Here is a 20,636-nt window from a genome sequence, read left to right on the forward strand (position 1 = left end):
AGTTTCTAGGCCTATGTGACTGGGACGTAAAAGGACATTTAGTTGCAGATGGAGTACATCTGTGGGACAAGAGACTAACTGGGGGCTAACTGTTCATTATAAAACTCAATTGGAGATGGTTTACCAGACCAGTTCTTTACAAAGACTGAGAAATGCAAGAAATCAAATTTATCAGTACAGTATTTAGCGTCATAGCAAAGTCTGTGGCATTTTAAATATTTTTTTATCCAAACAGTAATATTCAATTGTAGACTAATAAGACCTTACATTTTGAGACTCCACAGACATCCTGATGGGGAGACTGTTATTAGCAAAAAAACTAGACTAGTGTAGACGTTCAACATTACAGCTTATTACGAAACTAACTAAAGTTAGAATTTAACATAATTTTTAAAGCCTAGTTTTTGCTAAATGACTTTTTTTTTCCACCCACGTGTAAAATTTAAACAAGCTTCTGATACAAACAGTCCCAACAACTCTGCATTTGAGAGGAAGTCGTTACAATAAATTTGAGTCCTGTTGTCCACACCAGTATAGTGTTCAGCGTCTTGCCTCAACATAGAGTATCTGGTGACACACATAACCAACCCTATAATTAACTGCCGGTCTCCTCCACCATTTGAACACAGTCAGCTTTTATCATTCAAATATCTAGCTCCATGTCGAGAAGCAATTTCTCAGTCAGCTTAAAAGCGTTTTACCTTTGCTTCTTTCATCTTATTCAGCTTCTTACTGGCTCTAAAACAGGACCATCAAAGGCTGCTCTGTCTGTCACGATAGCGAGAAGTGTTTAAACACGTCAACAAGAAATCAAATCCACAAACAAACACAAGCATGCGGCAGCTTCAAAAAACACTTTCAGATTGGTGCATTACAATGATTGCTGTTCATCAAATCAATGTCAGACCTCGGATAGAAACACATAATAGGCAATTTCTACTACTATTCCTACAACTGGTAATAATAGTAATAATAATAATAATAATAAGAAATTGCCTTTAAGTATGTAACTACAGTCTAAGAACCCACAACATCAATATTTTATAAGTCATTATGTGCTTATTGTAGAGGCCTCACAGGGAGGTCCCTGATGTCCCTGATATCATACATCTAGGACCCTTCAGCATCATCAACACTGCCCTCTGAGACACAAAAAGGAATTTAGTATGAGGAGCTAAGAGGCTTCCTGCTCAGCAGGAGAGAGGCTCTCAAGACCAGAATCATTATTCTTCATCTAGTGAGTTTTAACAGGAATTGCTCTAATGCACTTGAGCTAAATTCACACAAAGAAATTAAAGTTCATAAACTATAATACTGCCATGCAAAGAATGTGCAGACACTTACTCCCTAAGGGGTTTCCTTTTGCCAAAGCGAAGACCCCACGTGCGTGTTAAATACTTGGAGGCCTGCTTTAAATGAGGATGGATAAGCATGTAGTGGTTAAACTGGGTAGGGAGGGGGTAGCATGAGGAATGTGACACCACGAGCAAAGAGAGATGATGAAGGTCGCTTGCAGGAATCTCACAATTTCCCACTGAGAGGCATTTAAGAGTCATATTTATAAAAAGCCTAACCCTGGATTTTTCACTTTCTCTTTCCGCTCATGCCTTAATGGTTTACTGAAACACGTCTGGCAAGGCTTTAGGGTCACTGCAAGCTAAACAAACATCTAATTGTGGTTATCTTCTCAAATTTCCATGTTTACTTCAGTTTAAAAATACACAACTTTGTTTTTAAAAGGAAATCTTAGATGAGTAAATACAGAAGACTAAATAAACTGATATCTTAGAAAAACACAGATATGTGCAGCAATAAAAATGCTTTGGATTATTTCTTTAAGAGTGCGCTGTAGCTGTCCTGTCTGTGTGTAACAATAGGAGTCCATGTAAACAAGCATTGTGTTTCTATATACAGACAAGGCCTGCTTAGGAAGGCTTTTGATGAAGAGCAGCAGAGCGACCCTCCTGCATTCATGCTGGGCTGCAGACGTGAGCAGCATACTGAGGGACTGGAATGACAAGCCGGATGCTCCAAGGAATGCTGAGGCCTTGCCAAGCCAACGGCACATGCAGCTCTGACTGCCCCTCTAAAGAGTGAGGGCTTGAAATGCAAAAGTGCAGCACAAAGCCACCCTACTGCCACACAGCGTGCAGGAAAGACACCTTCGCCTTTAACGTGTTGTTTTTCTAAATGTTTTACAACCACTCCTGGGTGAAAACTGTGCTTTTATAAGGCACTCAATGAGATTCAACTCCTAGTGTTAATGTGATGCTCTAACAAAGACTTGAAAATGCATTAATTCTATCCACGCAAAGCAAGAACACATTAGAGTAATGGACTGTCAATCCTAATTAGATAATCATTCAAGGGGGCTTGTGATGGAGAGCTGCAAGGAAATGGTTTGTGTGCATCTCCCTCATGCAACACCTGAGGTCCAGCTCACAGTGCACATCTAATGCATGCAGAATTTGATAATATACTCTCTGACTTACCTCTGCTGCCATTTTCTTCATCCTGGTAGAGGAAAGAAAAAAGAGAAAATAAGCATCAGCATTTTCCTCTGTTGATTATTTCTTAATATTCTTTTATATTGGCATATATCTCCACTGCATTTCATTCGGAGAAGCCAAGAAAGACTCTGTAAACACAAATGCAGATCATTTCTCATGTCAATCATCAATACCCATCCTATGCTAAATATTAGCCTATATCTAATATGCTAATATGCTTTCGTGAGAATTCAGCTTATAAATACAGTTTTGTGTAATGAAGCACAGAGCTGAATACCACCATACGATGGTGCCTTTTTGTTTTTGTTCTGTGATGCTAAAATGGAAATGTGTACACAGACATCATGTGGGTTGTGGGGAACGCAAGTGTAGCATCAAACTGTGGTTGTTGGACTTATAGCAGGTGCTCGGAAAACTTCAACGTATCACCACACCCCATGTTTACTCACAAACGTTTCCAAAAATGAAAGTAACAAAAATGAACTACTTGTGAAGCACAAAAACGCTGGCAAATCTTACTATGATAGACTCAAGAGCTGAGAAACCAAAGTAAGCGTGCAGGTACGTCTTACGCTGTGTGCACGGTCGAAGCATTTCCTTTTCTGAAGTTTTAGGTGAGGGACTACAGTGATTGCCAATGAAAGTGAAGATTACAACAACAATCTCTTAAACAGTTTAGACTAAAGGAAACACATTTCATAGCCATGCTTGTGTTTTTCCACTTATTTAACACATAAAACTGTTATTTCCTTCAGAGCCCACACACTTCTGCTTTAATCCACCTCCGCTCTGTGACACACATGTTCTGCATGTACCCTCTAAGTCACCCTGCTCTCCCAAGGCTTTGCTTAAGACGGCCTGACCCTCTTCAAACTAACTCCAATATCCTCACATTGCGATTAGTCAAGAACTCGAATCCAAGACTCTAAAAGTAATTACAATGAGAAGAAGTGATGGATGTACAGGCATGAGCTCCTTTTTAACTGTCCTCTTGTCGGCTAAGGTTATGTAATAGAAGAGCTCGTTATGGTCAAATGTAATGTTTCATTCTGAATGCTTTTTCACTGAGCTAAAAGGAAGAGAAATCTTGCGAAACAGCTTGTAATTCTTTACACCAACATAACTAAAAGAACAGAGAGAAAAGTGCTAATTGCCAAGTGTGGGAGACGACATTAGTGCCTCGAGTTTTCTTTCTAATGGCAGCTCCATATTGAAAATGTTACAGCAAGATCACAGAAAAAACAAGTAGACCCAGACTGGACTTGAAAGTGCCCGAAACAACACTGTGATACCCAAGAAGACCTCTGGGAGAATCTGTCTATCTCTCTGGTTTCATAAAAGTCTGAAAATCCTAACTGTCGTGCCACAGTTTCTCTTTCAACATGCAGAACCGAAGCCAAAAGCTATAAACAGAACATGCTATGCTGACTTTGTAGGAAATCCTTCTGTGCAAAAACAAGAGGTTGTCAAAATAGACTTCAGAGGAAAGTAAACGCAACTTATCCAGAATTATCACTTACAAAAACTAATAAGAGGCATGCTATGATAAGCTTTGAGTGAACTGACTCAAAACATCGGCACATTTTCCCATTAAAGGAGACCTATGTGTGCAGCCAGAGCCCTTTACCCCATGTTAGTCTGTGCCCATTCAGAGCCGGAAGCACTGCAACGACTGGATTAATACCAAAGGGCAGATTGGTCCTGATGTTATCTAGAGGATGGCTGGCAGAGTTCCTAGGTGGGATCAAAGAAGTGAGGCATGGCTAAAACCCCTGCTGTTGAACATAACTAACACTACACAGGAATATTAACATTAGAGTTTAACTAAAACACAGTGAGGTTGGTGTCTGTGATGGCGGAGCTTCCAGTTTTCCATAACGCTCTTACAAAAGCAGATGCCGAACTGCAAACTAATTCCAAGCAGCTCTTTGACTTTTGTCCACACTTTAAAAGTGGCAAAAGTTTGTATGAAAGATATGTGCTTTATTTTTAGCATGCCATTTCTGGACACTGTTTTTCACATTTTTATTTTAGACACTGTCGTTACATTTATAAATCCAATAAATCTTTTCCTCTTAACACAGTTGGAACACTTTTATGGCTTGGATAAAGAAAATAATCAACAACTTTCAGGAGAATAACAAAAATGTTACATTTTTATTAATTTGATTATTTTTTAAAAAAGAACAAGATTAGCCCTCTGAGGTTTAAGTCATCGTATTTGGCACCTCTAACTTTAACCCTTAATCTATATTTTGGAGAAGGCCAGAGCAGACGTTTTGGAGGGAAAATATGACATTTTTTATCTGTGCCAGTTAAAAAAAGACTTGGGAGAATCTTTTAATATGACCTGAGTTGGGCTTCATGGAGTTTTTAATAGTATCCAGGTCCTGTGGCTGCAAAACAAGCTTAAATCATCACCTCTCCACCTCTGTGCTTGACAGTTGGTATGGGGCATTTGTGTTAATATGTTGTCGTTGGTTTTCCCCAAACGCGGAGCTCTGTCTCCACATTGTTCAAGAGGTCTTGTGGTCTCCTCAGAAGCAAATTTGCAAACCTAAGCTGTGCCATGTTCTCTTTAGAGAGAAGAGGTTTTCTTCTGGCCACTTCCAAACAATCCATACTTGTTCAGTGTGCTGTCCAAAGTGAGCCCTACAGAGTCTGACATGCAGCTTTAGGGTTTTTTGTAGTTTCTCTGAGCATTGGGGTGAATATGTCGGGACGTCCAATCTTGGGAAAATTTGCTAACTGTATTAAATGTTGAATTTCTATCCTACATCTGTAGGTTTCTCTCTATAGAATGATGGACTTCAAATTGTATGGAAATGGCCTCATAAGCCTTCCCAGGTTGGTGAGCAGCAAAGGTTTATTCTTTAAAATTAGTTTTTAAGATGTCTTTCTCTCTCAGCACTGTGTTTACACACCTGAATACTCCTGGCAGCTACTTATTGCACCTTCCACATAAAACTGCATTTTGGCTTGGCAGGGTGTGATACATCCTGTAGTGTTGTTCTTCTGATGTTGTAATACCATAAATTTAAGATTAGCTGGGAATCGCATATTTTTTTCTTATCTACTAATATGTAAAACTTTTGAATTTAAAGAGAATGTGCTATCATTTGCATATATGACTGTGTTAAAACAAACCCAGCTGCTTTTTCTTGGCAGTTAAAAGAACTGGGATTATGTATTTTTCTAGTCTCACGCAAATTTGATGATCACTAATCAGTGTGGCTACCATAAAGCTATTTAACGTAAAAGAAAGATAAAAAAAGACTAATAAAAGGATGAAAACACTGAAGTTGAAGTTCCTCCAAGTATAAAACTTTAAAAATGTCTTTAATATCAATATTGTCCAATAAAATGTGGATGCAGTATAACAGAAGCTAAAACAAAGTCTAAAAGATCTCCTGAATGTTTATATATGAAACCAAGTTTAACATGCCTCAAAAATACCAAAGGCCTGATATCAGATCCCCAAGTTTGATCAACCAATAACCTTTTATGGAGGCATCTTTATTTTAAATTAAGTGAGATCCTTCTTCGGTTGGTTGTATTGGGAGTTTTTTTTTTAATATATTAATGTCACCAGAGAGGTCAGAGATATTCATTGACCTTTAGTGAGTTGTGGACGGCAGACTCAGGCGGGTAGACGATAAAGTGTCGCAGTGTGAAGCCGAAGCCCTGGGATGTCCGGCGCAGGCGAAGCGTCTTGGGCCCCGGCCAGGAAAAAGGCTCGTCGTCCACTCCGGGAGAAGCGGCGGCTGACGCCTCGCTCTGATCCCGCCCATCCTTCTGCTTGGCCTGAAAAGAGGAAAAACAAACAGGAACTTGAGTGTTTATCTTCAGAACAGAAAGTGCAGGTGGAAGCCGGACATAAATACTAGAAAGGAGGTCTTTAAAACATTAGCTTGACGTTTTACAAACTAATTTTCTAGTGTTAGGTTAATGATATGGTTTCACTTTCTTCTTAAAATAGGAATTTGCTCGGTAGCTGACGTCAGCACCACTGGTTTCGCTTTTTTCCGAGGTCGTTAATGAGCTGTTTACTTATTCCAGCCAATCACTACAAAGGTGGCTTAAAGGAAGAGGAACTAAAACAGCTTATTTCAAACAGTTAATGAGCTGAGGGGATGCACCACTAATAGAAAACTAGACTAGTAGAGTGCAAAAATAAAAACAGGCACGAATTAGGATAATAGGTTCCCGTTAAATGTCTAAGATTGTAAGTATAGCTTGACTGAGAATTTGTTTTTAACATGAAAACTAAACAAAAAAAATTGCATAATTGATCATAACCTCACCCCTAAAAATGAGTGGAAATCCCTGCTGCAGATGTTGTTCTGCATTATCAGATATGAAATCTGCTATTTCAGAGTCAGAACAAACTAAGAGCCACATAAAAGAGCACTCACTCCGCTAACAACACCCCTGATAATTGTGTAAAGCAAAGTGGTTTTTGGTCAAACAAAGAGAAGTGTGTTTTTACTTTTAAAAAAAACTGCCCATGGCTATGCACAGATCTTATTCATCAACTTGATGTAAAAACACGAGAAATCCCTTGTTGGCGATTCTTCACAGGTATCACAGAGGAGCAGGTTGTTCCAGCTGAATAACACCGGGTCATTTTGTGGTTTCAGAAACAGGAAGATAGAGTCAACAAGAGGGTTCACTGTTAGTTCAGTGTGTTTTCATGTTAAGTAATACTTCATAAATAACTGCCACCTGAAAAAAGAGCTGTTGAATATCTTTCTTTGTTCCTCTCATCACAAACACTTTGGAAGATTAACACCATCGCAGTGGATGATTAACATTCAGTAAATCTGTAATATAACATCTGTGGGAAGTCAAACAGCTACATATTTTTATGATTACTTCCACCAAAGCACCTGAAGCTCGTAAGGGGATTATTTTGGTTTTGTTTTATGGACTTTTCTAAACTTTGACTTCCCTGACATTTTGCACTCCAGCTCAAAATGTCTCAAATATAAAATTATCAATACGATCTGCCAAAATGGTGAGAAATTCATTAAACTCTGTGAAAGCTGTTGATTAAGACCTCATTTCGGGCACATGTTTTTGTTTAAAACAGTTGAAATTCTGACTAAAAACAGTAAAAAGATTTTGTTCTTGGGTTGTGGTTAATGTCAGAGATCACAGTATCTGTCAAAATAATCAGGACTGTCATTTAAGCCTTTTTCTGCTTCCTCAACCTCCACACAGCCATACAGTACATATGGCTTCAGTTATTGCACATTCGGGGCTTTGCAGGGCTATTTGACATACTTGCGTGATGACAGACTTATCTTCTACATACCAACTGTGACTAGCACAAGATAAAAAAAACCCCCAAAACAACCTTTTTAAATGCTGGCAGCTCTCATGTTGCGTAACATTACAGTTATGCCTACGTAACACAACACATGTGGCACATGAGCTGCAAAACTCTCACTTTAATCGTTGTATAAGGGGGGGAAAAAAGAAAGTGTAGCCGAGATGATAACACAGTGCGTCACTGACTGCACACCATGCTCATTTTCTGAAGATGAAAATTAAAACTGTATGTGCAGAAAGGCTGTGTGGTTGTTCATATCTGGGCTTATAGATCTAGGGTTGCATGTTGATGAAATGTGATCGGTTTGTGAGCCAATACATTTTTCAAGAGCATTATGTGGAAAAAAAGGAGATATGCATGTATATAGATGAACATAACATACAGCAAAGTCCTAAAAACTATTAAACATTATTAGCTTTAATAGTGCATTATTAGTTAGTATCATTGTTATTATTAGTTAATTACTCAATAATTAGTAATCTGTTGCGATTCCTTAACCATTCCTAAACTTTTGGACTATTAAGTGAAACTAAGTTTTTGGAGCACTGAGAATATTACTGGGTAAATTTGAGTAGTATTTACTTGTTTTCCAATTTCGACTCAATTGAAACCAAAGTAGCGACTAAGTATATCACACGGTGTTTGGCTGAATCGATACTGTGTTCATAATGAATAGCCACATTACAGGAAGGAAATAAGGCTTAATTATCTTACTGCCATCTGTTCATGCTGCAACATTGCTGGAACTTCTAATGTTATTTCTAATCTACAAGAGAAGTCTATCTGATATAAAATCATTTCGTCTGATGCAAGAGTTTTTGTAAGAATTCTTGGATGCACAGCTGTAGAAAAACTTTATTTACATGCCCACATAGCAAAATAACCATTGAGGACTGAAGAAGATTTGGTGGCAGAAAGTACCACAACATACTGGAGGGGTGAAGTAATTTATTTCTCATCTAATACGAGCCGCAGACTGGATTTAGGTGTTAGACTGATTGAAGACTGCCTCCATCAAAAAAAAAAAACAAAGGAGATGGAGGTCCATCATTCTCCTCATCCTTCCACTGAAAGAGATGCAGACACCCGGAGTGGGTGCAACTCTGTTGCTCTGTCTTCTCATGATGAGACAGGACACAGGGAAAGAGCTGAACACCATGAGCGATCAGCCTTTCATCTTTCAAATTTTCCCACAATACCATTAATAAAGTACTGATGGAGGAGGAAATAGCCGCACTTTTGAGTAAAAGAGTACAAATGAGCTTCTCTTCCAATGCTTGGTGTGTTAAAATCAACTACGAAGCATTAAATCACAAGTAATGATCTTTTGCTTAGTCCAAAGTAAATTTTCAAACTATTTTTGTAACCTTTACAACAGTACTAACATTGCACCTTGTTCAAGCAATAGGAAATATTTTATCGTCTCAATCACAGCGACTCAGTATGACGGCATAAGCGATCTTTCCTGGTGCTGTCTGAGCAGCGAGACTCCTGTCACATCCATCACCAAAGTAACGATGGAGCTGAACCACTGCACCACAGGGCGTGCGTTAGCGGTTACTGCTAACACTACCATAGTCGTTCCAGGATGCGGGAGCCTGCCAAGAGTTTCAGCCTCAACCCAGATCTCTCCACAGGCTCTTCTCCTACCAAAATACGGCTTAGGTATGGATCCAAAACAAAGACATTGTTTCTCTGGTTCCTCTTTCCTCTCTCCTGCCTGTCTGCCTGGGAGCAGCACATGTAGAAACCTCCAGAGAGTGGGATGGGTGTGGGCCTAATGGTATGACTGGTGAAATCACCACCAATATCCAGTGGTGTGGAGCTGGATGTAAGCCACAGTCCATAATGTAACCAGAGGAGAAGAGGGAAAAGAGCTGACGCAGTGCAACTCAGCTGTTTGTTTTGATTTCGTGTTTAAAATTTAAATTCGCATTATGCAATAGTTGAGCTATTAGGCTTAAATGCCTATGGCAAAGCTTTATTTTTCTTACTACTGAATTATAGAAAAAAGAGAAGCAGGATAGAAGGGAAACTATTACTGTCTAGATATTTGAAATGTATAATGCTATAAATCTTTTCTAAACAAGCTCACAATTACCTGATAAATACTAATCAATTATGCATGCAATCTGTTCATCAAAACACTCACCATTATGTGCACGCTGAGGGCTTGCTGCAGGCTCTGGTACCATATGGCAACACAGACATCAAAGTACATTTCCAAACCTGTTCCCGCTTCTTTATGTATATGCAGTTTGACCAAATCTAAATGGCATTACTTGTGGACTCAGTTTTCTTTCCTTTTCTTAAAAAAAGTGTGTGAGTCACACTCTGCAGCTTTCATACTGTCTTCGTTTTCTTTCCAAACTTCTCTCCCCACAGGCTCTAACATTAGTAATCCTTATTCACTCTATCATAGGAAAATATGCCTTTAATTCCCTAATTTGGCAGCGCAACGGTTGACTTCATTTCACTAAGGTTTAGCCCACTCCACAGAAAATAAAGAATGGCTGCTGTCATGGTTATATTTAAGAAAATAATCGTGAAAATATGAGGTGCAGATGGAACCAAAAACAATATTGTCCCCTGACAATGTCATTCTGAATCTACCCTAGGGACCAATAACAATAAACGAAACCTAACCCAAACACACAGAGACACACTCACATTACCAGAGATATCGGTCAGTGAAACAGGACTACCCTGCTGTTGGGGAGCAGGATGACGCACACAAAATTCCTCAGACAGTACAACAAAGTGTAGCTGCCCCTAACCTCTCCTCCCCGCTCAGATGCTTCCTATGTAAACCTATATGCCTCTGCCAGATATGCCTTAAACACATTTTTTAGGGAGTTTGGTTATCCCCCAGCGCCTCAAAACTCGAGCACAGCTCCACTCTTCACAATCTCAAATTGCCAAGATGCTCTCCAGGATGCTCTCATGCACATGTACACCCACTCCTTACCCGAGATCGGACGCAGTTCTTCCTGGAGGCTTCTCGAAGCCGAGCCCAGGACACGTTGCGGTTGGGACTGGTGAGCCCCAGTTCCACTTCGCCCCAGTAGGCTCTGGCCAAAAGCTGGAACCAAAGACAGTATGGCTCTGACAAGCAGCCATCCACACCCGCTAGTCGAGCCCAAGGGCATCCTCCGGAAGATGGGGAAGGAGAGAGAGAACAACAACCCTGGGATTTCACATCCACATCCCGTAGATCAGGGTGATCCTTCAGGTGAGCTGGCTTACAGCCTGGAGGGAGCCCGTTCCTCTGGGCCAGCATGGCATAGCCAAGACCGAATAGATGAAAACTGCCTTCAAAAAATGCCCCTGTTTGTGTGTCTTTTCTTCTGGATATTCTACTTCAAGTTTCTGGCAAAGCTCATTTTGCTCTCTTCCTCGGTCTGTTCTGGTCTCAGTCTGGGGAAACAAGGCTGTTCCTATAAGCGTCCAAGAGATACATGATGTTTCCAGTCAGCCGAGAGGAGAGCACAGCGGCTGAGCGCACTGCAGAGAGCCCAGGCCGACTAACTGACGCACCCACCCACTTACCACACAAAACTCTCCTTGAAGTATGCACACACACACAGACACACACACACTTTCAGGCAGCCTGAAGTGAATTCTCCTCCTTTCCAGTCCCCTTCATCTCTCTCTCTCTCACTCTTCTCTCCCACAGCAAACCCCCTTAAAACTTTTAGTTGTGCGCTTGCCAACTCGCGCATGCACCAACACGTGCCGAGGGCAATCAATAAATCATAAGAACAAATAAAAGGAGAAAACAAAAGGCGCACACAAGTCAAAGGAAAGAAAAAATGTTCTCAAATTTAAAGTTTCTGAAAGTTTTTCAAGTTATCTGACAGGAAAAATGAACAACTTCATCTTTGGAAGGAGGCAAGTGGGCCTAAGGCAGATAAGGAAATATATATAGTCCAGAGAAATCTATAACCCACAAAAATGTACTAATAATAATCCACCCACCTTTACATGCCTGCAGCTCATCTGGCAACTACAAAGAGCTGATGCCTGGGTGGCACACACGGTGGTCGGAGAGAATACCAGAAGTTGCACAAACACACGGTGACTGCTGCATATTTCCCCTTTATTTATTTGCTTATTTAACAGAAACCATACAGTTAAGCAGAGCTACAAAGCGAACGTTAATCTGCAGCATGTCCCTGTTAGGCTTCTGGCCACATTTTGCCTACAATCTGGCTGAGTTAGCAGCTGTTGTCCAAAGCCAAAAGACAGATGCCGGAATAAAGTTAATAGAGTTTAAGATTTTCAGGGATTGTTCATACACAGCCAAGACTAAGAAAAAAACCTGTCTGAACCACAGTGTTTACTGCAGTCTTAAGCCTAAGCCTTAGGCTCAGTGTTTACTAGTACAAGTGCTGACCATCTTTAATAAGAGCATCCACTGTTACAACAGGAAATAATAGGAGGTGATGTGTGAAAGTATAACAGGTGTCTTTAGAAAACCTTTTTAATGTGGTGTTTCTGTTGCTACTATTCCATGAATAAAGAAACAGAACCTGAGGAAACAGAGTGAGCAAGTGTCATTTCTAAAATTCCCTTTTATCTGACTTCTCCGACTGCTGAAATAATCAGATGAACTTTAGAATTAATTTATATACTGAACAAAAAGCATGGATCTCTTTCCCATCTGTTATTATATAGCTTTCAACTCATTCCAGGAAATGGGCAGCAAGAGGTTTGTGGGATTCTTAGATCACTTTACAGCGTTAGCATTGTAGCTGCTTCCTCCTGAAAAGTGTGGGGAAAGACAGCAGGGGAATTAGATGCACTCAGATTAGACTGGAATTCAACCAGGGACTGTCGGGTAGTCTCGTAATCCATTATTACTTCACGTGACGTCTTGGAAGTAGCAAGTCATTGAGAACATCTGTGAGGCACCTTTAGCACAATAAATAAAGGCGTGCAGACAAAACAAATCCCACAAAAACACAATTTGAGGTCTTACATGTCACAGAAGGTTATCTACCTTCACCTGTGACGTCTTCTGCATGCACACTCTGGTATTTTAAACTCTGTCTGCAGACACGAGGGGACACAACTGGTACAAGAACCACTAACTGCATTTGAGCTTTTCAACATTAGTTGCGTTCCATAAAACCCCCAAATAACCTTGAGCATGACAGCGATACCCCGCCTCTTTGCCCAGAACAATTTGTTCTCAATTAGACCCTCAAACTCTGCAACCCTACAGCCAACGCCTTCATACGTCCCCAAGGGAACACCTCTCAAATCCTTCCACCTCTCAAGCTCCACAGAGGCTCAGCAACTGCCTTTTATTTTAGGAGCAGTGAGATGTCTGGGATGACCTCAGCTCTCATACCTTTTAGTAAATCTCTCCGGAAGAGAGCACGGCCCAAACATCAACTTAATATTTAATCACATTTTTCATCCAAGCACTCTCTGGAGCATTTGTGCCGCTTTAACAGCAACTTCAGGATTCCGATGTTCAATGGGTGCGCTTTACACAAAGTGGTGCCATCTTTAATAGCCCGGCGTGTCTCCAGAGTGAGGCATTATGACTGGACAAATTAGCAGTTCACTTCTAGCAACAGCTAATGCATATCAGTGAACAGCCGGCGTGGTGTGTAAAGTCGTTTAGAATGAGAGAGAAAATGTAAATACAGGCCTATTTTGATTCTGAGGAATATTTGCCATCCGAGACAGCAGCGACCATGAAAACAACATCAGGAACCCAGTCGTGGAATGTTCCTTCTCCGCGTTTGGTTATGAGCATCTTGTTACCACATTCACTCGGCTCGATATAGCATGTGGTATGCTGTATGGAAAAGACGGCAGAAATAGAAGTCGCCAAACACAGGCAGCTGAGACACTTGACTTGAGGAAGCCAAAACAAGGATTAAGTCTCACAAGAATGGTTATGTACAAGATGCATACAGTGTGTTACACACATGGGGGGTAAGTCATGAGGTACCGCTTGTGTCTCAAGGCAAACAAGACTTCTTACCTCTATTAATGCATTTAAGGATGTTATAGGGTTTCAAACCACATCATATGTATCGGAATTCCTGTAAATCTAAAACACATGATAAGAAAAATGAATTTGTGTTGGCTGGGAATTACGCTTGGTGCCAAGCAAACAGAAAGAACCAGACACGCCACACAGAAATATTATGCCGTTACCCCGGCAATATACCTGACCACAACAATGCCATCCACTGGAAACGGGTGTTCTCAGTGTGATTTCATGGTTTGTGTGTGTCCGTGATCAAGAGGAACAGCAACTAGTGCTGATTTGAGGCTTGACGCTGGCTGTCCGTCTCATTTCTCCTGATGTCTTTTAATGTTACCACACACAGAAGGTGATGATTTGCCACAAACTGGACCTAAAGGGGTCATGTGTTACAGCCGTGCATGATTCACAGTTAAAAGAATAATTCTTATCTCTCCTTTACTAGGCTTTGGTGCAGCCCCTGCATTCCTCCACTGAAATAATCCATTTTAGCTGTCTAAATAACTACATAATTGTTCTCTTTGTGTGTTTTTGTGCAGTTATGGTAACAGATTCTCTTTTCCAGCCTCAGGAAGTTACTTTATTTTTTTCAACTTTTGCAGAGTTTAGCAGTTGAGTTGAAATCGGTGAATGTGAGTGTAAAAAGTAGGATGTCATGTTTAAGGATATTATTAAGTATACATGGCAACTTTCATACATCTTAATAATTACAACAGTGTCCTTTTACATGCTTTCTTTCCCATCCTGTTCATTTTGATCAGCACTTGCTTTGCTTTTTTTTGTTTTCTTTTTGTTTTGGATGTTAGTTTGTTTTTTGCAAACAATTTCTACATGGATGGTCCAAAAATTAATTAATTGATTAATTGTCTTGGTGCTGGTTTAGCTCATTGCGTGGAGTAGGCAACCACATGCCATACGACTGAGAGTGGCCAGCCCAGGTTCGAATCAGACCTACGGCCCTTTACCGCATCTCTGCCCTCACCTTTCTATCCTTTCTAAACTGTGTCTATCAAATAAAGCTGAAATAAAATCAACTTCATCTTTCTAGCACTTTTTTGCGTCTTGAGCTATGAAAACTGTTTGTTTATCATTTCCTTTGACTTTCTTTGATGTTAAAAATCATCATTTTCTTCACATTGGACTTAAAAGGGATCTGATATGCAAATTTCTAGCTAAATGTTTTTATTGAACTCAGTTCAAGTAGCTTTACATGATTTATAGTTACAGTTATAAATACTTACCGTGAACCTCAGTGCAAGCTGTTTTAGTTCCTCTCCCTTTTATCAAACTTTTGTTTGACTGTCTCCCACTTGCAAACAAAACGTCTTAACGGTAGGTGGGTGGGGTTTCTAAGGTCACGCCCAGAGCTGTGTGACTGACTCGACCACAGAGAATATCTGCCTTTATTGTCTTCATGCAGAGCCAAGAGTATAATAAACGGCCTCCTCAAAATGAGTGTTTACTGTCTCACAGGGATTATTTGCACATACACCTAACTCAGCATTTGAAATTTTGGTTATCTTCAATATGAGCGTGCAGCATTATAATCAAATATTTGACAGAAAATAAGGAAGACCATAATAGGTACAACTTTTTATATGGATATAAAAGTTTGACACAGGAGTAGTAAAAACTTTAAAAAGTACTGAGTTGTGGATTTGGCTTTGGGTTTTTTTTTATTATTATTAGGGGAAATTGGATTGTAGGCTGAAATATTCACAGCTTCTGGGATAATTCAGGGCATATTAGTGAATTACCATAATTGCTGCAAGGACTGTGTCTACAGAGACATTTCATGGCAACATTCATCGGGCGGCCAACCAAAGAAAAAATCTATTCAGAAAAAAAAAACTAATTCAGTGTTTTCCATGTTTGTGTAGTTGTAACTTAACTGTATAAAATACACTAAGCTCAAACCTTTGCAGTCTAATACTACAACAAAAAAAAAACCATTAATGCTACAAGGCCTTAAAGACTCAAGTCTTTCTCAGGCTTTTGTGTAGCACACAGCCTATGTTTTTGTTAGTTTATAAAGAAAGTGAAATAAAATAAATGTCATTAACTTTAAATAAAAAACACTAAATAAACTTCATAAAATGTCATGAAATCTGAAAAACTGTCAACCTTATCGTGTCTTTCAGACAGCCAAAAAACCAAAAGTATTCAGTTTATTAAACAGAGAAGAGCTGCAACAGGTTAATGGGGCGCTGCCCATGTTCAAACACATAATAAAACAGCTCTTTAACACCAACCACGAAAATACTTTGAAGAAATTTATGAGACAACACAAATGTGTAAATTGTCCAATGCTGTCAACCCAAGAAAAGCAGTACCAACAACTCGAGCCTGGACCAGCTGAGAGAAACAACCTGAGGCCAGTCACGGATGGTTGTGAAATTCTATCAGTGGGTGTGGAGGGTGGCACTGTGAAAAACTGACCATCAGACAGAGGGTTTACTGATTGTTGCTGGTCACTGCCCTTGTTGTTGCCTAAACCCAACACACTGCAGTTTGGACTTGCAGAGTTGTTGCCCATTCATGAACTCCATGCATCCATCCATTACACAGAAAAAAAGACTAGTTCTGGTCATATTTTTAACCAGTCTGGTGTTGTTGCTTAATCTAAAACCCGTTCTGAAACAAAACAAAAGGCTAGTCCTAAAATTGGTACCATGAAACTAATGAGTAAGTATATTTTGTCCATTTTGGTTATCCACCCATGAAAACTGCTATGACTTCTATAGAGTTTGAAATGTTTGGTTCAAAGATCTTTCCACAGTCATATCCTCTAAAAATAAATAAATAAATAATAACTCTGCATTGTTGTGGCACACTTGTGACATGTTAGTGTCAGAGTTCACTCTGGATTGTATTTTGACAGATTTTGACAGCTGTAGTCGTCTATAGCTTTGCATGTTTGCAGAGTACCATCTAATCTAATCATCTAATGCCATCTTGGGCTGGTTCTCAAAAAGCACCAAAACTGGATCTAGTGCTGGTGTTGTGTTGCTGAGAAGACTGGCACAAGATGTTACGACTAAAGCAAGAGCTTTGCTGTTATTTTGACAACTGTGAGCGGCGTTAAGCCCAGTCTCTGCTACATAATGCTCAGCTCTACACATTCCTGAAATGCTGCGGTGTTCTAAAAGGACAAAAACTGGCTCACCATTGGCAGTGGCACCATACTGGTGAAAATTAGGTACTGGAGTCTCCCCTGCTGATAATTCTACAAATGGCCTTGTGGTGTCACACAACATCACTTGTAAGGCCAAAGACAACTTAAAGACTGCAGCTGTGGTGAAATAAAGGCATAGATGAAGAAACAACCAAGCGTTTTAGGGACTAGTGTGGGATTTTTAAAGACCACTTATGAGTCTTTAAGATGAAATCACATTAGTGACATGCTTATACACTAGACCAGACCAGATCAAGTCCAGTTTGGATTTCTGGATTTGGATAGCCTAAAACAAGCTGGAGCTCGTCCTGTTCTTTTACTTGTAAAGGAATAAGCTAGCTCTTACAACAGAAATATCCTCAAAATCTAACAGCCAAAGTTGTGTTTCGTCAGTTGTTAAACTCATATCAGATGTTTATATTTCTAAGGGACACAACACAATGGAAACGAATTGCTGCTTCATTTTAATCCACTCAAATCTTGGAGTCTCGGATTTATTAGATGATTATCTGCAGCTCTTATTTGTATAACAAAGGAGAAAAGGCCTGTGGTCTGTGCGCAGCTGACAGGATCTCTGGATGGGGATTAAAGACACAAGGCACCGACCAGGCTCCAAAAACTACAATAAGTAATTTTGAAGTCTCCAATTAGTGTGTGTATGTGTGCGTGTTACCCATTATGTATCTGTGGCTGTGAATGTGTGTGTTTTTGTGTCTGTGTGTGGTGCAGAGAGCCAGAAAAAAAGAGAAAGTCTTGCAGGAGGATTAGGCTCGATTCAGGGGTAGCTTTTCAAGACTCCTGGCAGGTGTAAGATCTAATCTGGACATGCTGCATCTGGGATCCGCGCGGTATGGCTTACTGTAACAAAGGACTGGCTAATGAGGGACAGGGGACAGACTGCACCCACACTGTTGCACACCCATAAAGCCCTTCTTCATAATGCTCTCAGAGGGGTACAGAAGGGGTATGAACCCTGCAAGTTACTACTGTGGGGAAGTAACAGGCTGCTGAGCTGATCAGGCAGATATCCAAGCAGACTGAGCTTGTTTTAAGCTCAGTTAAGTACCCAAATCTGAGTGTATGAGGCCATGATTGTTTATAAGGGGTTATAATATAATTTTAGTGCACTCTATCTGCCAGGGAGGACAGAGTTTGGGTGTACATGCACAACCAGCCTCTTTCTCCTGGAGGGAAGGGATAGTAAATAAAGACAAAGCAAGAAAGTCAGGGAAGCTGTTGCAGTTAGAAATAGTATAAACAGTGTCTTTAAAGCAGTAAAAATCAGAAATACTTTAGTGAGTTAAATAAGAACATACAATAGGAGAAGCTTGCACAAAAACATAAATAAGCGTCTTTTTATTGCTTAAGTTTGTGTTCACATACATCAATAGATGCATCTTGTTAATCTTTGTTTCCTTGTTTGCCATGGTAACGCCTCACTTCTACCTACTTCCTATCAAAAAACATTACGTGTGAATTTGAGCTTACTGACATGATAAATACCTGGCAATTCATGTCCATGACTGCTAAAAAGCTGATACATTTGCAATCGATTTTCAAAAGTCAAAAGCCTCAAGCTAAAAAATCCTCTACCAACACAACAGCGGACTTTTCTCCTGCATGCTTTGGTCATGAGGAGGATGTTAGCACAAGCTTTCTTTCTTTTCATGTTAAAAAGCATCCAACTCAAACATAAGCCATGATGCAACATCTCAAAATCTACCAGTCCAAGTCCCTGTGAGTCATGCCCACGACATATTTATGAACCAGTGCATTGCTTCTCTTCCACTGGCAAAAACAATTATCAAAATCCACAGTTTGCTATGGAGACCATCTGTGTGGAGCAGAGAAGAAATTGCATGACAGCCTCAAACTTCCAGGAAAGAAAAAAAAAAACCAGGGGATTTCCTTCAGGTCGGCTGCAGTGAGAAGTATGTGTTGGACACTCACGGAAAAACTAACAGTTGAAGACAAAAGCCTGGGTCCAGGAGGAGGAGGAGGAGGGTGGCAGGGGTGTGGGTGGGGGGGTTTGCATAAGCTTGGTGTATTAGCAAGCTCCCCTGTGAAGGAGCCCTGCCTGATCTGGACAATTGTCCCCAGGCACCTTCAGACAAATGCTTCTGCCAATCAAGCATTCAGTAGTCTGCACATTCACTCCTCAGCAGCTGCTCTCACACAGAAAGAAAAGCAGCAAATATGTTTCTGATGACAGCCCGACCCACACCTCTCGAATGAAAAAGAAAAATCGCTGCCGATGTTTAATTATTACATCTCTCCTTCTCACTCAGGCAGTTTCCCTCAGGGAGAAACCATATGGTTCAGAAGAGGTGAGATGACAAAGAGGCCCAGATCATCTCGGAGCGTTAATGAAGACACAGCAATGCTCCTGTCGGACTGACAGAGATGTGCGATAAACCTTTGTTTGAAGTCCACCTCACTGGGTCAACATGCATCATCTTACCCGCCGCCGCTACTATGCAAACAAAGCAGGTCTGACATGGCCCTGCTTAACTCTCAGACATCTCAGACTTATGTCCCTATTTTTGGCTCTTCTGAATTCCATGTTTGTAAATGATTATGTAACCTCAAGCGTGTAAGACACAATCAAGCTATATACTTTTTATTTTTTAGGAAAATCAGGGCAATCAGGATATGTGTTTCAGTCATGTCACTTGGTTGCATTAAAAGCTATAAAGCAATAAAGACAAGCAGATGGGTAGACCACTGGGTGTTTTCCACTGGGTTTGTGGAGCTCACCAGTTAAAGGGACTGGAACGAGAAGGTTGACTGGTTATAACTTAATAATTTATCAGACAGGCACACAGTAATCACTACAAGCTTCACACAAAATGCAGAAGGACACACATATCTACCAATTAGACACAGCTGAAACAGACAATGTGTGCCTCAAGCTCTCTTCTGAGCCTCTTAGCTCCAGCTGAAAGTCATACACAACACCGCAATAATAAGATCCCAGAAAGTAACAATCTACAGATTCTGACAACCCTGTTTTTGTGTTGCATTATCATAAAGATTTTAAGGCTGACTACCTGCAAAGAATAAAAGAGTGGGTTTCTCAACTCTTGACACTATACTATTGCTTTTTTCAGTCTAGGACTATCCAGATTTACAGAATACGAGTTGAGCACCAAGGTGATGATCTTAACGAGTTGGGATAATAACAAAAAAGCGTTAAAATGATCAGACAGATCAGCTGTTTCAAGCAACATGGGACCCGTTGGCTAGCCTCTGTGGACACTGGTCAATTTTTCAAGACTTCCTGTGTAGCCAAAAACTATTAATGGGCTAATAAAGAGCTAAACCATCATAAGTTTTCATTTGTGCAAAGAAAATCTACTCAAATCCAAGTGTTGAACAGAACTCATACTACTTGAGGACTTCAGACAGAAAGCAAAAAGCTTCCAGTTGCAGATGAATGTGCAGAATTTGTTTGCAGTGATAAATAATCATGCAGAGTCGCTAAACATTCGCAAGTTGCAGCTGTTCAAATTGCTTGCAAAAAATCCATAACATGCAGCTGACATTTGCTTCTAAAGAACTAAAAAGTGAATTGTGAGAAGACTGGATGTTTATTCACAGTCAACCCAG

At 40.2% G+C, this 20,636-nt stretch overlaps 1 protein-coding gene across 5 annotated transcripts in view; it reads right to left on the reverse strand.

Moving 5' to 3' along the window:
• The window catches only part of arhgap21a (Rho GTPase activating protein 21a), a 100,867-nt gene that overhangs the window by 45,035 nt on the left and 35,196 nt on the right, over positions 1-20,636 (reverse strand). For 2 of the 5 annotated variants that reach the window (XM_080864903.1, XM_080864901.1), the window contains exons 1-3: positions 10,814-11,317; positions 6,126-6,314; positions 2,493-2,514 (exon numbers count right to left, since the gene is read on the reverse strand). In XM_080864903.1, the coding sequence (XP_080721029.1) occupies positions 2,493-2,514; positions 6,126-6,314; positions 10,814-11,125 (523 nt within the window). In that variant the 5' untranslated portion in view covers positions 11,126-11,317. Of the gene's footprint in view, positions 1-2,492; positions 2,515-6,125; positions 6,315-10,813; positions 11,318-20,636 lie in introns of those variants that run through there. The other 3 variants (XM_080864905.1, XM_080864904.1, XM_080864902.1) reach the window with 2 other exon arrangements.

This window comes from Rhamphochromis sp. 'chilingali' (assembly GCF_963969265.1).
Source record: "Rhamphochromis sp. 'chilingali' genome assembly, chromosome: 18".
Classification (NCBI taxonomy): Eukaryota; Metazoa; Chordata; class Actinopteri; order Cichliformes; family Cichlidae; genus Rhamphochromis; species Rhamphochromis sp. 'chilingali'.